At 36.4% G+C, this 14349-nt stretch overlaps 1 protein-coding gene across 4 annotated transcripts in view; it reads left to right on the forward strand.

The window, feature by feature from the left end:
• The window catches only part of LOC131151002 (probable LRR receptor-like serine/threonine-protein kinase At1g53440), a 68426-nt gene that overhangs the window by 14625 nt on the left and 39452 nt on the right, over positions 1-14349 (forward strand). For all 4 annotated transcript variants that reach the window (XM_058102163.1, XM_058102169.1, XM_058102155.1 and 1 more), the window contains exons 12-17: positions 9473-9541; positions 9631-9696; positions 9886-9945; positions 10033-10071; positions 10173-10222; positions 10338-10702. In XM_058102163.1, the coding sequence (XP_057958146.1) occupies positions 9473-9541; positions 9631-9696; positions 9886-9945; positions 10033-10071; positions 10173-10222; positions 10338-10702 (649 nt within the window). The remainder of the gene's footprint in view (positions 1-9472; positions 9542-9630; positions 9697-9885; positions 9946-10032; positions 10072-10172; positions 10223-10337; positions 10703-14349) is intronic.

Here is a 14349-nt window from a genome sequence, read left to right on the forward strand (position 1 = left end):
CTGTTGTCTTTTTGTTAGCCGAAGGGATTATTCATCAACCATTGTTTGTTTGTATCCTTCAACATAGTTGAGTAGCTAAGAAAAATTAGATATTACTTGACATAGCACAATCTTTACTCTTCTATGTGCATATTTCCTAAAATGTTTTGGATGGATGCTCTACTAATGTTTTTTCTACTTTACAAGATGTCCTCTAGTGTTTAGGGGGCAAATTCCCTTCTTTATCATGTTTCCAACGGCATCGATTTTCTCAAGTTTGCCTCGTGTCTTTGGGGACACATGTTTTGTTCATGTTCAAAGTTCTCTCCTCATGCTTTTATATGTGTCTTTGTTGGTTTAAACTTAGAAAAGACATAGATGTTATGTTCCCCACACTCGTAGGAAATGTTAATGTAGATGTCACCTTCTTTGAGGGGACACATTATTTCTCCAATGCTAGGTCCTCCATTAATGAATCTGTTTTGAGTCCATCAATGATTTCTGGTTCTCCTCATGTGTTGTTCCTATCCTTATTCCTTTAAAGAAAACTCTCCATTCCCAATCCTTTGATTATTGACCTAAAGAAATGATTAAGGGTTCATGAATGACAGACATCATGCCACCATGCAACCACCTCATCCGCCTTGCACTATCTTGACTTTTGTCTTTGGAGGTCCATCCTATTGTGACTTGGATTTGTTTATTGCTCACCAAAAAGTACCCTAACTTGTACTACATAGTCCTTAGTTGTTTATCTTATTGCTCATTATGTTTCAGATCTTCGAATTACAATGTGTTTTTTTCTTGTTGTCTATTTCCTTTGTTTCTATCCTTCCTTGCATCTTGAAGCACTTGCTACCTCTGTGTTTAAGCATGCAATGGATGTAGAATTGGGTGCGTTGACCATTTAAAGGACTTGGGACTTGGTGATTTTCCTCATGGTAGGAGTTGGTTAGGTGGGTACACCATGGCAGCTTTATGGAACGGATTTAGGCTCGATTGGTTGCCAAGGAATACCCCTGAACATATGGTATTGATTATTTTGAGACCTATTATGTTGCTTAGCTAAATTTTTTTTGTGTATTGATCCCATTGGCAATTAATTTTGGGTGGCCCTTGCTCTTGGATGTCAAGAATGCCTTGTTGTATGGGAATTTGCAAGAAAAAGTGTAGCAACCTCCTGGTTTGTTGCTCCAGGGAAGAGCTGTAAGGTTTGTAAGTAGCATATGACCATTTATGATCTTAAGCAATGACCTCAAGTTTGGTTTACTATGGTGGCCTCTACATTTGGTTCTTTGTAATGCTACTCTATCAGTCTTTGTTTGCTGATAGAAGAAATTTGTGGTACTTGGGATTTCTAATAGACAATATTTCAAATCAAGGATTTAGTACTCTATGCTATTTTTTTTATATTGAGATTGTACAATACAAGAAAGGGTTGAATGTTCTTTGTCAATATACTTTGAACTTGCTAAGAGAGATAGGCATGTTGGGAGCTAAGCCAATTGATACTCCAATAGGTCTTAACATGAAGTTATCTAGGGATGTTGGTTCAAAATTTGAAAAGAAAATATAGGCCATTAGCAAGTTGATCTACTTGAATGACGCTGGACTTGACATATCATTTTTTGTGGGGGTGGTAAGTCAATTTGTGGGAAGTCCCAAGAAATCAAACTGGGATGTTGTTTATAGGATTTTACAATATCTCAAGAGCTCTTGAATTTTGATATATAAATGGAATTGAAATTGTGAGATCATGGAATACTCTATACAAATTGGGCTGACTTTGTTCAAGATTGTAGATCTGCTATTGAATACTGCACATTTGTGAGTGATAATCTTTTTACCTGGTTTAGCAAGAAACAAGTTTTAAGATTATTGAGCGATGGCTCATACTATTAGTAAGATTATGTGGTTGAAGTCTCTTATGCTAGAGATGTGGGATTCCTGACAACAATATGCTTTGTGATAATCAGGCTACCATATATATTGCTAGAAACATAGTGCTTCATGAGAGAACAAAGCATATTGAGGTTGATTTTCATTTTGCGGGGAAGCAATGTTGAAGATGCTGGTTTTTTGTTTATCCCACATTGGTGGGAAAGTTGTTTTGAAGTTTTTTGTTTGTCTCACATTGGTGGGAAATGTTTTTTGGACTTGAGGTTGAAGCTATATAAAGAGCTCCCCACTTCATTTGTAAATCACACCAAAATCTGAAAGAGTTACAAATAGTAGTTGTACTCTAGGGTATTTCTTATTACTATTGGTAATTTGAAATTTGCCCAATTTGTAATTTTTCTGGAAGTAGTGGATTGATCGTCGGCACCCAAGGATGTGGGTAATTCTGTACCGAACCTCATTAAATTCTTGTCTTGTTCTTTTTACTGTCTTTTATTATTAGTTTCTGCGTTACTTTAGTTTTTATATATTCAATTGCATTAGTTGTAGTATTGGTGTTTGGCACAAGTGGGGCGCCTGACACAACAATTGGTATCGGGTTTAGGTTGAATAGTGTCGATACGGAGGTGTTCCTTTGTTAGGATCTTTGATTCCACGTTTGATGTTTAAGAAAGACCTTATTTTAGCGAGTGCTCAAAGACCATTGCGTTTCAGTCGCTCCTTGAAGGTCGATCTGATCAAAGTGGAATTTCATAGGATAAACAGAGTTGACACAGTTGGTGCGTACTATTCATCCTAGGACTTTTGCTTTTTTGATTGCTATTGAATATATAAAAGATGGCAGAAACTTGGGCAACAGTGAGAGAAACTCTATCCACACGAACTCCAACCCCAACAACTTCGACATCATTGTCAAAGACAATAGCTAATGCTCAATTTGTGATGGAGAAATTTGATGGTACCAATAATTTTGGTATGTGGCAACGTGAGGTGATGGACATCCTATATCAGCAAGAAGTAGATATTGCTTTGGATGATAAACTATTGGATATAGGTGACAAAGATTGGGAAAAGATCAATCGTCAGGCATGTGGTACAATTTGTCTGTGTCTCGCTACAAATAAGAAATATTGTGTTATAAGGATGACATGTGCAAAGAAATTGTGGAAGACATTGGAAGATACATTTATGACCAAGTGTTTGAAAAATCGGCTTTATTTGAAAAAGTTATGATTTCGCTTTCAGTATCAACTAGGTATTTCGATTAATGACCACATAAATTCTTTTAATAAAATTTTGGCTGATTTGTTAAATTTGGATGAAATGGTGAAAGATGAGGATAAAACCTTATTGTTATTGAATTCTCTCCCTAATGAGTGTGAACATTTGACCACCACTTTATTTTATGGGAAAGATAAAGTTACTTTTGAAGTTGTTTGTACCGCTTTAATTAGTACTGAATGTAAAGAAGGATCAGAGGGTCCATAAGAAAACAGCAGAAGTGCTAACAATAAGAGGATGTTTTCAGAGTTGTAAATCAAGCAGGAGGAGTAAATCTCGTGGGAGACCTACTAAAGACGAATGTGTTTTTTGTCATGGGAAAGGGCTTTGGAAGAAGGATTGTCCTAAATTGTAGCAAAAGAATAGGGGCAAAGCACATTCTAATGCCAATATAGCCAATAATGATGGAAGTGATTCAAATTTTTCTCTTGTTGGAACATCTTCGTCACATTATTTTGGTGAGTCGATTTTGGATTTTGGTTGTTCCTATCACATGTGTCCCAATAGGGAATAATTTTCTAATTTTGAAGAATTAGATGGTAGGGTTGTTTTTATGGGAAATGATAATACTTGTAAAACAACTGGAATAGGATCAATACAGTTGAAATGTCAAGATGGAACTATTAAAACCTTGATTGATGTTAGGTATGTTCCAAGCCTAAAAAAAAATCTGATTTCATTGGGTTCCTTAGAATCTAAAGGGTTCATTATCACATTGAAAGATAGAACCTTAAAGATTAAATCGAGTGCGCTGGTGGTGATGAAAGGAATAAGGAAAAATAACTTGTATTATTTACAAGGTAGTACAATTATTAGCTCAGTAGCTGTTGTTTCTGAGAAAAATGTAGGTTTAGATACAACCAGGTTATGACATATGCGATTGGCACATGCAAGAGAAAAATTTCTGCAACAATTGGCTAAGCAAGGTTTGTTGAAGGGTGCAAAGGTGTGCAAACTCGAATTTTGTGAGCATTGTATTCTGGGAAAATAGACTAGAGTGAAATTTGACACTGTAATTCACCAGACTGAAGGTATTTTAGACTACATCCATACAGATGTATGGGGACCTACTAAAACTGCATCATTGGGTGGTATGCATTATTTTGTCACTTTTGTTAATGATTTTTCCAGAAGAGTTTGGGTGTATTCTATGAAGCATAAAAATGAAGTGTGTGATATTTTCCTTAAGTGGAAAAAATTAGTTGAAACTCAAATTGGCAGAAAGATTAAACTGCTCAAATCAGATAATGGTAGTGAATACACGAGTAACCCGTTTATGAAGGTATGTCAGGATGAAGGTATTGCTCGACTTTTCACAGTTAGAGATACACCACAGTAAAATGGGGTGGCAAAGTGCATGAATCGGATTTTGCTGGAGAAAGTTCGATGTATGTTGTCTAATGCTAGGTTGGAAAAAAGGTTTTGGGCTGAGGTTGTTAGATATGCGTGTTATCTCATCAACCATCTACCATCATTTGCAATAGGGGGAAAAACACCCTATGAGGTATGGTTTGGAAAGTCTGCTAGTGATTATGACTCTTTACATGTATTTGGTACTATGACTTATTATCATATTAAAAATCTAAGTTGGATCCAAGATTCAAGAAAACAATATTTTTGGGGATTAGTGCAGGAGTCAAAGGATACTGTCTTTGGTGTCTAGAGACGAAAACAATGATTTTAAGCAGGGATGTGACTTTTGATGAACTTGCGATGATGAAGAAAACAATACGCAAGGAGTCACCAATTGAAGAAAAGACGAGTGGTACTCAACAACAGGTGGAGTTTGAAACAATTTTGGGAAACCTAGTGAGAAATGAGACTACACAATGTAACTCTGTAGTTACAGTGGGGAATAGTGCACAAGAAGGGGAGATTTCAATCCGAGAATCTTCACAGCAACAAGAATCAACTGTGTCTCAGAGGCCAAGATAAGAAATTCAAAAACTTATTCAGTATACTGATATGGTGGCCTATGCACTTCCAGTTGTAGATGATGATATTTTTTGCACTTTTAAAGAAGTAATGAGGAACTATGAATCAAACAAGTGGAAAAGAGCGACGAATGAAGAAATGCAGTCTCTTCATCAGAATCAGACTTGGGAGCTAGCTCAGCTATCCTAGGGTAAGAAAGCAATTGGTTGTAAATGGGTTTATGTAAAGAAAGAAAGATTTCCAGATGCAAATAATGTTCGCTTCAAAGTTAGATTGGTAGCTAAGGGCTACGCACAGAATGAAGGCATTGATTATAATGAAGGTAATTCCTCCAGTTGTTAAACATTCTTCCATTCAAATTTTGTTGACTTTGGTAGCACAATTTGATCTTGAACTAGTTCAGCTCGATGTAAAAATTGCATTTTTACATGGTGATTTGGAAAAGAAAATCTATATGACTCAGCTAGACGGATTTCAGGTTGTTGGAAAAGAAAATTGGGTATGTAAATTGGGTAAATCGTTGTATGGTTTAAAACAGTCTCCAAGACAGTGGTACAAATGATTTCATCAGTTTATGATGGGTCACAAGTATATCAAAAATAAATATAGTCATTGTGTTTATTTTTGCAGACTACAAAATGGATATTTTATATATTTATTCTCGTATGTTGATGATATGTTGATAGCTTCAAAGTGCAGGGAAGAAATCAACAAGCTGAAAAGTCAGTTAAATCAAAAGTTTGAGATGAAAGATCTTGGTGAGGTAAAGAAGATACTTGACATGGAGATACACAGAGACAGAATGAGAGGAAGAGTCAGTTTAATTCAAAAACAGTATTTGAGAAAGGTAGTTCAAAGTTTTGGCATGTCTGAACAGTCAAAACCAGTCAACACTCCTCTTACTCCTCACTTCAAACTTAGTACAACTTTATCTCCTAAATCAGATGAGAAACGTAAGTATATGTCATAGGTTCCTTATTCAAGTGCTATTGGTAGTCTGATGTATGCAATGGTTTGTACTAGACCTGATGTTTCACAAGTTGTTAGTATGGTAAGTAGGTATATGCATGATTCGGGTAAAGGACATTGGCAAGTTATGAAATGGATTTTGAGATATATTATGAATACGATTGATGTTGGTATAGTATTTGAGAAAAATAATACTATTGATCAACGTGTTGTTGGATATGTGAATTCTGATTTTGTAGGTGATATGGATAAACGTCGTTCAACTACTGGATATGTTTTTACATTTGCTAATGGTTCAGTGAGTTGGAGGTCTACCTTCCAGTTTGCCATTGCCTTGTCTACAACAGAAGCAGAGTACATGGCAGCTTCAGAGGCTGTTAAGGATGCTATTTAGTTGCAGGATTTACTTAAAAATTTGGGAGTTGTTCAGAAGCACATTGTTGTGTTTTGTAATAGTCAGAGTGCTATTCATTTTGTTGTGCCGGGCATCCCACTTGTGTCAAACACCAATACTACAACTATTGCTATTGAATATAAAAGAAATTAAAGTAATGCAGAAACTAATAATAAAGTAATAAAAAGAACAAGACAAGAAATTTACGAGGTTCGGTATAGAATTACCTACGTCCTCGGGCGCCGATGATCAATCCACTACTTCTTGACAAAGTACAACTTTGAGGTGTGTTTTACAAATGAAAAGTTGAGCTCTTTATATAGCTTCAACCTCAAGTCTAAAAAACACTTCTCTCCAATGTGGGACAAATAATATAAAAAATTCAAAACAACCTTTTATACTAAGGTGTAAGTATTCTACCAATGTGGGACAAAAAAAACAACAAATCTCCACCTTGACGATAAATTCAACAAAATTTTCAGTCACCAACATTTTCTAGATTTCCACATCATCGGCGCCTTCCAAAAATACTCAGATTTGCAGGATATTGATCAAGTCCAAACAAAGTTTGAACTTGATTGTTGTCACAATCTTGGTCAACATATCTACGGGATTTTCAGTTGTAGCAATCTTTTGAAGAAGTATCTGGCCTCCATCAATAGTATCCCGCATAAAATGAAACCGAACGTCGATGTGCTTCGTTCGTGCATGGTAGACTTGGTTCTATGCCAAGTGAATAACACTCTGGCTATCACAGAATACAAGCATGTGCTTCTGAACAACTCCCAAATTTTCAAGTAAGCCCTGCAACCAAATAGCTTCCTTAACAGCCTCTGAAGCTGCCATGTACTCTGCTTCTGTTGTAGACAAAGCAATGGTAGACTGTAAGGTAGACCTCCAACTCACTGGACCATTAGCAAATGTAAAAATATATCCAGTAGTTGATCGACGTTTATCCAAATCACTTGCAAAATCCGAATCCACATATCCAACAACACGTTGATCAATTGCATTATTTTTCTCAAATACTATACCAAACTCATTTAGTTTCTGCATTGTTTTAGTTTTTATATATTCAATAGCATTAGTTGTAGTATTGGTGTTTAGCACAAGTGGGGTGCCCGACACAACAAAAGATGCTTGTGAGGACTTCATTTCTGAAATCTAATGAGGGAGATGTCTTGACGAAGGCTTTAACATGTCTTGTCTAATTGTTGTAGCAAGATGGGGTTGGGTTCTTGTGCTCTTCTTTTGTACTTCGTCTTATCCCTCCGAAGTCTGATCTCTTCTTCTCTTCTCGATCTTTAACCCTAAGTGCTGTATTTTCTTCATCAGAACGTCAATTTATTTCATATTTGCAACACCCATCTATTTCTTTCCCTCCAAAAAAAAAAAAAAAAATGGTATGAGCGATCAGTTGTATATACCTCCTTTTATACAATCTATTTTTTTACGACCTTTCCAAGCCCACACCTCAACATTAATGAGCCTGCAGCTTCCCATTTAGTTCCAAGCATTCCCAATGCAGAGTCCTGCAGCTGTCTGTTCCACCAGCAGCGGATTACCAAATGCTGAATCAATTCTGCTTTCTTTGCAAGAGTAACATCTATTAACCATTTCTATGCCCCTTTTTCGAAGGTTGTCAAGGATAGAAATTCTTTCCCACCCTACTTTCCTAGTGAAAAAACAACTTTTTTTTTGGGATGAGGGGGCAGGGGGAGGGAAGGCTGTGCTGGAGTCTTCCAAATTGCACTCTGTAGAGCTTGTTCTACGCAGGTCTGGTTGACTTTTACAATGTCTTGATTTATTTATTGTTGTATGATGTAGAATTGCACTTCTATCCTGATCCATTATTGTTGTATGATGTAGAATTGAAATTTGAAATCCTTCTCTGAAGTCAAATGGAAATGTATACACTGGCTAATGATTCGAACTGATTTCTACTTTTGTGAATATCTAATGTAAAAGCCACCAATAACAATGTCAAAGAACCTGTACTGGCTTAATCTTTTATTGGTGAGTTCCATAAAAACAAATTTATGTTTGTTTAGTTGGGAAAGTTGCTTTGAGACTTGAAGTAGGCAAGGCCTCATGGGATGTGGAGAATTAGAAATTGTCAATTCACATGCATAATTTCAAGAGTAGGCTGACATCAGGTGAGTATCTTAGAGTTTCAATGTTTGAGAATTGTAAAATTCAAAAATGGGAGATTTGGTTTCTTGTGAACATCTAAATGTGATGCCCTATTTCTTGATTAAACATCTGAGAAGTCAATGTTTGGTGGAATTTGTCCTTTTGTGGTCTATGGACTTTGATCATATGACTAATTGCATATATTGAGCGTTTACTTGATGTAGAGGGAATTAATCTGAGATCTAATCTGTACTCTGTTTTGCACACGCATGTTTTGAATTGCTGTTGACAAGATTTAGCCAAGTAGCAGGAAAGGAATTTTTGGATATAAGAATTTTGTATTTTCCTCTATTTTTATTTTCCCTAGATTGAGCTGGATGGTCTTTTAAGTTTTTATTTTGAATGGTTGTTATTGTTGTATTATATTTTCTTGCCTTGTTCCCAATCTGTATTATTGGGGAATTCAATTTTGAAGTCTATAGGTTGAGATTTTAAGGTCACACTTATATATCTTTTGTGGTTGATTTAATCTTGCGTGCACATAATTTAAAAATATTTTTATTGTACTAGTATGACAATTTTAAATGAGTTTGGCATCCCATAAAAAAGTTTAAAAAATTAGTTTACTTCATAGCACAGATGTTAATTATACTGAGTATTTTATGAAATGATGTAACTTCAGTTAGTATAAGTGGCGATTGCTTAATTTTCTGCAGGCGATGCCGTGCTGCATTTTAAAAGATGGGTTTGTGATTAATTTTGTGTGAAATAGAACGGACAAACCTCCCTTTAATTCAAATTTATTTGCATATATCACTATCCATCATTTGTGAAGACACTTCTATCCTAATCTTCATGTGAACTTTTTCTCCCTTCTTGTAGAGATTTAAGCTTTAATAGGCTGACTGGTCAAATTCCAGAGTCACTTGGGAATTTAAATCTTAATTACTTGTAAGTAATTAAAATTTTTTTTTCTGCAATTTTTATTGATTAATTGCTTTTTAAGCACAAGCAAGACTCAAAATTTTCCATGGATGTAGGTTTTTGACTAACAACTCCTTGACTGGCACACTACCAAGTTGGGTATTCAAGAGCGGAAATCAGTTGTTAGTATTTCTCTGAAGTTTGGACCTCTTCTCTTTCCTCATCGTATGCTTATGAAATCATAAGTCTTTAAGTTGTTATATCTTATATATAACTGGCTAACTGCCATGTTTCTTTGATTTCAATCTTAGTGTCTGGATGGGTTCAATTTCTCTCCTTAAAAATTAAGAGCTTTACCCTCTATTTTGCAGTGATTTGTCGTACAACGATTTTACAGGGTCAATGCCATCAGGATGCTCTCAATCAGACTTGTAAGCTTCTTTATACTTATACTCTTTGTTTCCATTTTATTTGTGTCGTGTCATCAAATAACTGTCTTATTTTTAATATATTTGCAGGAATTTAGTTTCCAGTCATTCGTCTTCTAACAGTGATTCGTAAGTTCTTCACCTGATGAAGTTAATGCTTTAGTTGTTTCACTTGTCCAAACAACCACTTCATCATAAAAGAGTGACCAAACATAAATCTCATTTTGCAGAATTGATTGGTGCTGGAAGAAGGACCTGCCTTGCTCTGGAAAACCCAAGTGTATGTACATATAGATGCCAGACTGTTTTCAAGAAATGTAACTACTTTAGTTAAGCTACCTGTTGGACCCAGTATGATTATTTTATGATGACGATGATTTTTATTATGTCTGCAGACCATTCCCTGTTTATTAATTGTGGAGGAAGCAGGACTAGCTATCAGGGAAATGATTATGAAGAGGATGCAACTAAAGCAGGCCCAACAAACTTCTTTTCTTCTTCGGAAAAATGGGCTTATAGCAGTACAGGGTTTTATGTAGGCAACAAATCTGCTCCTTACATAGTAGAAACATCTTCACTTGAGGAAACCGCTGGAGACATTTACAGAACAGCTCGACTTGCCCCTGTCTCGCTCAAGTACTATGGTCTTTGCTTGCAAAGCGGGAGTTATAGGGTGCAACTCCACTTTGCTGAAATAATGTTTTCTAATGACCAGACATTCAGCAGCCTTGGGAAGCGTATATTTGATGTATCAATTCAAGTAAGTGTGAGGCTACTTTTTGTCATTATATTTCAATTTGTGTTCTTTTTATGTTTAGTTTTGTAATAATGTGCTTTGAAAATAAATGTTAATGAGAGTGGTATATGGATTGTTTTATTCAAATTTTTTTTTCAGTAGTCACTGAAAGAAGAAACGATTGAAAAATATTTTCTGCATTATTTTGTTCATATGTACAATCCCATATATAATATGATTACCTATTCTAAACAAGGAAATAATTTCCTATTGAATAATATCAAATCCCCCATAATTACCTACTTTCCTAATTTGTATTTTATTTACAAAGATATTCGGAATTGATATTTTAACACTCCCCCTCAAGTTGGATCATAAATATTAATCATCTCCAACTTGCTAATAAGATCATCAAAGCTCTGTCGTCCCAATCTTTTAGTGAGAATATTTGCAGTTTGTTCCTTGGTTGGTACTTAAGTTATACATATAATTCCTTCTTCAATTTTTTCTTTGATGAAGTGCCTGTCTACCTCCACATGTTTAGTCCTGTCATGTGAACTGGATTAAGAGAGATGCTAATAGCTGCCTTATTGTCACTGTAGAGTTTGATAGGAAGGTTCACCGGTACCTGTAATTCCTCCAATGGTTTTAGTAACGACAATCCTTCACAAATCCCTTGAGCGACTACCCTGAATTCAGCTTCAGCACTACTACAAGCCATCACATTCTGTTTTTTGCTTCTCCAAGTTATGAGATTTCCCCAGACGAATGTAGAATATCCTGTGGTGGACCTTCTATCTTCCACTGATCCTGTCCAATTTGCATCTGTAACAATCTCTACTTCCTTGCTTTCATATTTCTTAAAGAAGAGTCCTCTTCCTGGGGATCCCTTGAGATATCTAAGGATCTTGTATATAACATCTAAGTGAACTTCCTTTGGTGAATGCATGCGTCGACTTACTAAATTGACTGCAAATGCAATATCTGGTCTGGTATGTGATAGGTAGATTAGCTTGCCAACTAATCTCTGGTACCTCTCCTTTTCTATTGGTTTTCCACAATCTTCAACCCTCTTTACTGTTTCTATCATGGTTTCGTTGGGTTTGCATCCTAGCATGCCAGTTTCAACTAGGAGGTCGGTAACATACTTTCGCTGAGAAACACTAATTCCCTTTTTCGTTCTTGCCACTTCCATGCCCAAAAAATACCGCATCTGTCCCAAGTCTTTAACTTCAAATTCAGGAACCAGAACCTTCTTCAATCTCTCCATTTCTACAGTATCATCACCAGTGAGGATTATATCATCAACATACACTATTAGAATTATTCTCTTACCTCCTTCAGACTGTTGGAAGAATAGTGTATGGTCTGATTGCCCTTGTCGATACCCTTGATTCTTTAGTACCTTTGCGAATCTGTCGAACCACGCTCTAGGAGATTGTTTGTGGCCATATAATGATTTCTTTAGTTTACACACTCTGTTTTCTTCACCTGTTCTACTGAATCCTGGTGGTATAGTCATGTAAACTTCCTCTTCTAATTCTTTATTTAAGAAAACATTTTTAATATCAAGTTGTTGTAGTGGTTATCTAAATTGGCTGCCAGGGACAAGAGAACCCGAACTGTATTTAAGTTTGCCACTGGTGCAAATGTCTCAGTATAGTCAATGCCGTAGGTCTGTGTAAAGCCTTTTGCAACAAGTCTGGCCTTATATCTTTCAACTGTTCCATCAGATTTACATTTCACTGTGAAGACCCATTTACAACCCACTAGCTTCTTCCCTTTCGATAGATCTGTCAACTTCCAAGTTCCATTTTTTTTCTAGGGCTCGCATTTCTTCCATGACTGCCTCTCTCCATTCTGGTATTTCTAGAGCTTCCTGAATGTCTTTTGGCATTTTCATCCTGTCAAGATTAGAGACAAACGCACGATATCCTGTAGACAAGCTTTTATAAGACATGTATTTCGACCAAGGGTATTGAGTACATGAACTGGTTTGTTTTCTGATTGCAATAGGTAAATTGATATCATCAGGTGCAGAATTATCAGAGAAGGACTCAATTACCAGATCAGGATAAGGCAAGGGCTCATGATTATTTGGATCCATCACCGGTTCCAACGCTCTTGGTGCCTCAGGTATGAGATTCTCCCTTTCCTTTGTTTTCGGCTTTCTTGAGTAAACCAGTATGTTTGCGTTGTTTTTCTCTCCTGCGTCTCCCCCTGAGGGTAAGTGTTCAGTTGTGTTTGGCAAGTCGGGAAGTAATGCAATGGAAGACTCAATAGATGGGTCAGGGAATGGAGTAACTGGAGTAATCGCAGATTCAGTAATAAAAGGACCAAAGAACCGATCTTCACTCCATTTCTCCTCTTGAAGAGAGGGCTTTGGGAAATAAGGAGTGGTTTCAAAGAAAGTGACATCAAGACTAACAAACAGTCGTTTGGAGATCGGATCATAGCATTTGTAGCCTTTTTGGGTAGGTGAATAACCAAGGAAAACACATTTAATGGCACAAGGATCCAATTTATCGCGATGGTGTGCATGGACATGAACAAAAGCAATACAACCAAAAATTTTTAGTCGGAGACTGGAAGGGAGTCGAGAGGTAGGAAAGTGTTCCTGAAATTTTTGAAGAGGGGTGACAAATGAGAGTGCTTGACTTGGCATTCGATTAATGAGATGTGTGGCTGTTAAGATGGCATCGCCCCAAAAATAATGTTTCATGTGGGTAGTAAACATTAATGCCCTAGCTACTTCAAGTATATGTCTATTTTTTCGTTCAGCAACCCCATTTTGTTGAGGGGTATCCACACAAGAACTTTGATGAACAATCTCATTATCTTGAAGATAAGTTCCCAGGATGGTATTAAAATATTCCGTACCATTATCAGTACGTAGGATCTGAATATGAGTCTGGAACTGTGTATGAATCATGGTATGAAAATTGATGAAAATGGAGCGGACTTTAGTTTTGTCTTTCAGTAAGTAGACCCAACAAAGACGAGTATGGTCATTGATAAAGGTCACGAAACATTTTGTATTGGTGCGATTTAGGGAACGTGAGGGACCCTATACATCACTGTGAAACATAGCAAATAGGCGAGATGGTTTGTATATGGATGATGGAAAAGAAGTACGACGATGTTTAGCAAGCTCACATACTTCACATTGAAACTCAAAAGCCATTTTATTTGAACAAAGAGAAGGAAACAAATGTTTTAAATATTGAAAATTGGGATGACCCATCCGTGAATGCCATAACAAAAGTTCACTATTTCTAGAAGTAGATGCAGAATCACAAATTGCAGTATTACATAGTTCACTCAAACTTGCCTCCTCAAAGTAGTAGTGTCCCTCATACGCTTTAGCAGTGCCAATCGTCTTCCCCGATGATAGGTCCTGAAAAACACAATAAGAGGAAACAAATTTAGCGGAACAATTTGAGTCTTTTGTTAACTGACTGATAGATAACAGATTGCAAGATAACTTGGGGACATGTAAGAGCAATTGTAAAGTTAAGGATGCGAATACTTCCTTTTCCAGCAACTGGTGAGAGAGAGTCATCTGCAATTTTTACCCTCAAATTCCCGGCATATGGTGAGTAGGATGAAAAATATTGATAAGACCTAGTCATATGATCGGATGCACCTGAATCAATTATCCATGGACATTT

Source organism: Malania oleifera, chromosome 1 (genome assembly GCF_029873635.1).
Source record: "Malania oleifera isolate guangnan ecotype guangnan chromosome 1, ASM2987363v1, whole genome shotgun sequence".
In the NCBI taxonomy this organism is placed as follows: domain Eukaryota; kingdom Viridiplantae; phylum Streptophyta; class Magnoliopsida; order Santalales; family Ximeniaceae; genus Malania; species Malania oleifera.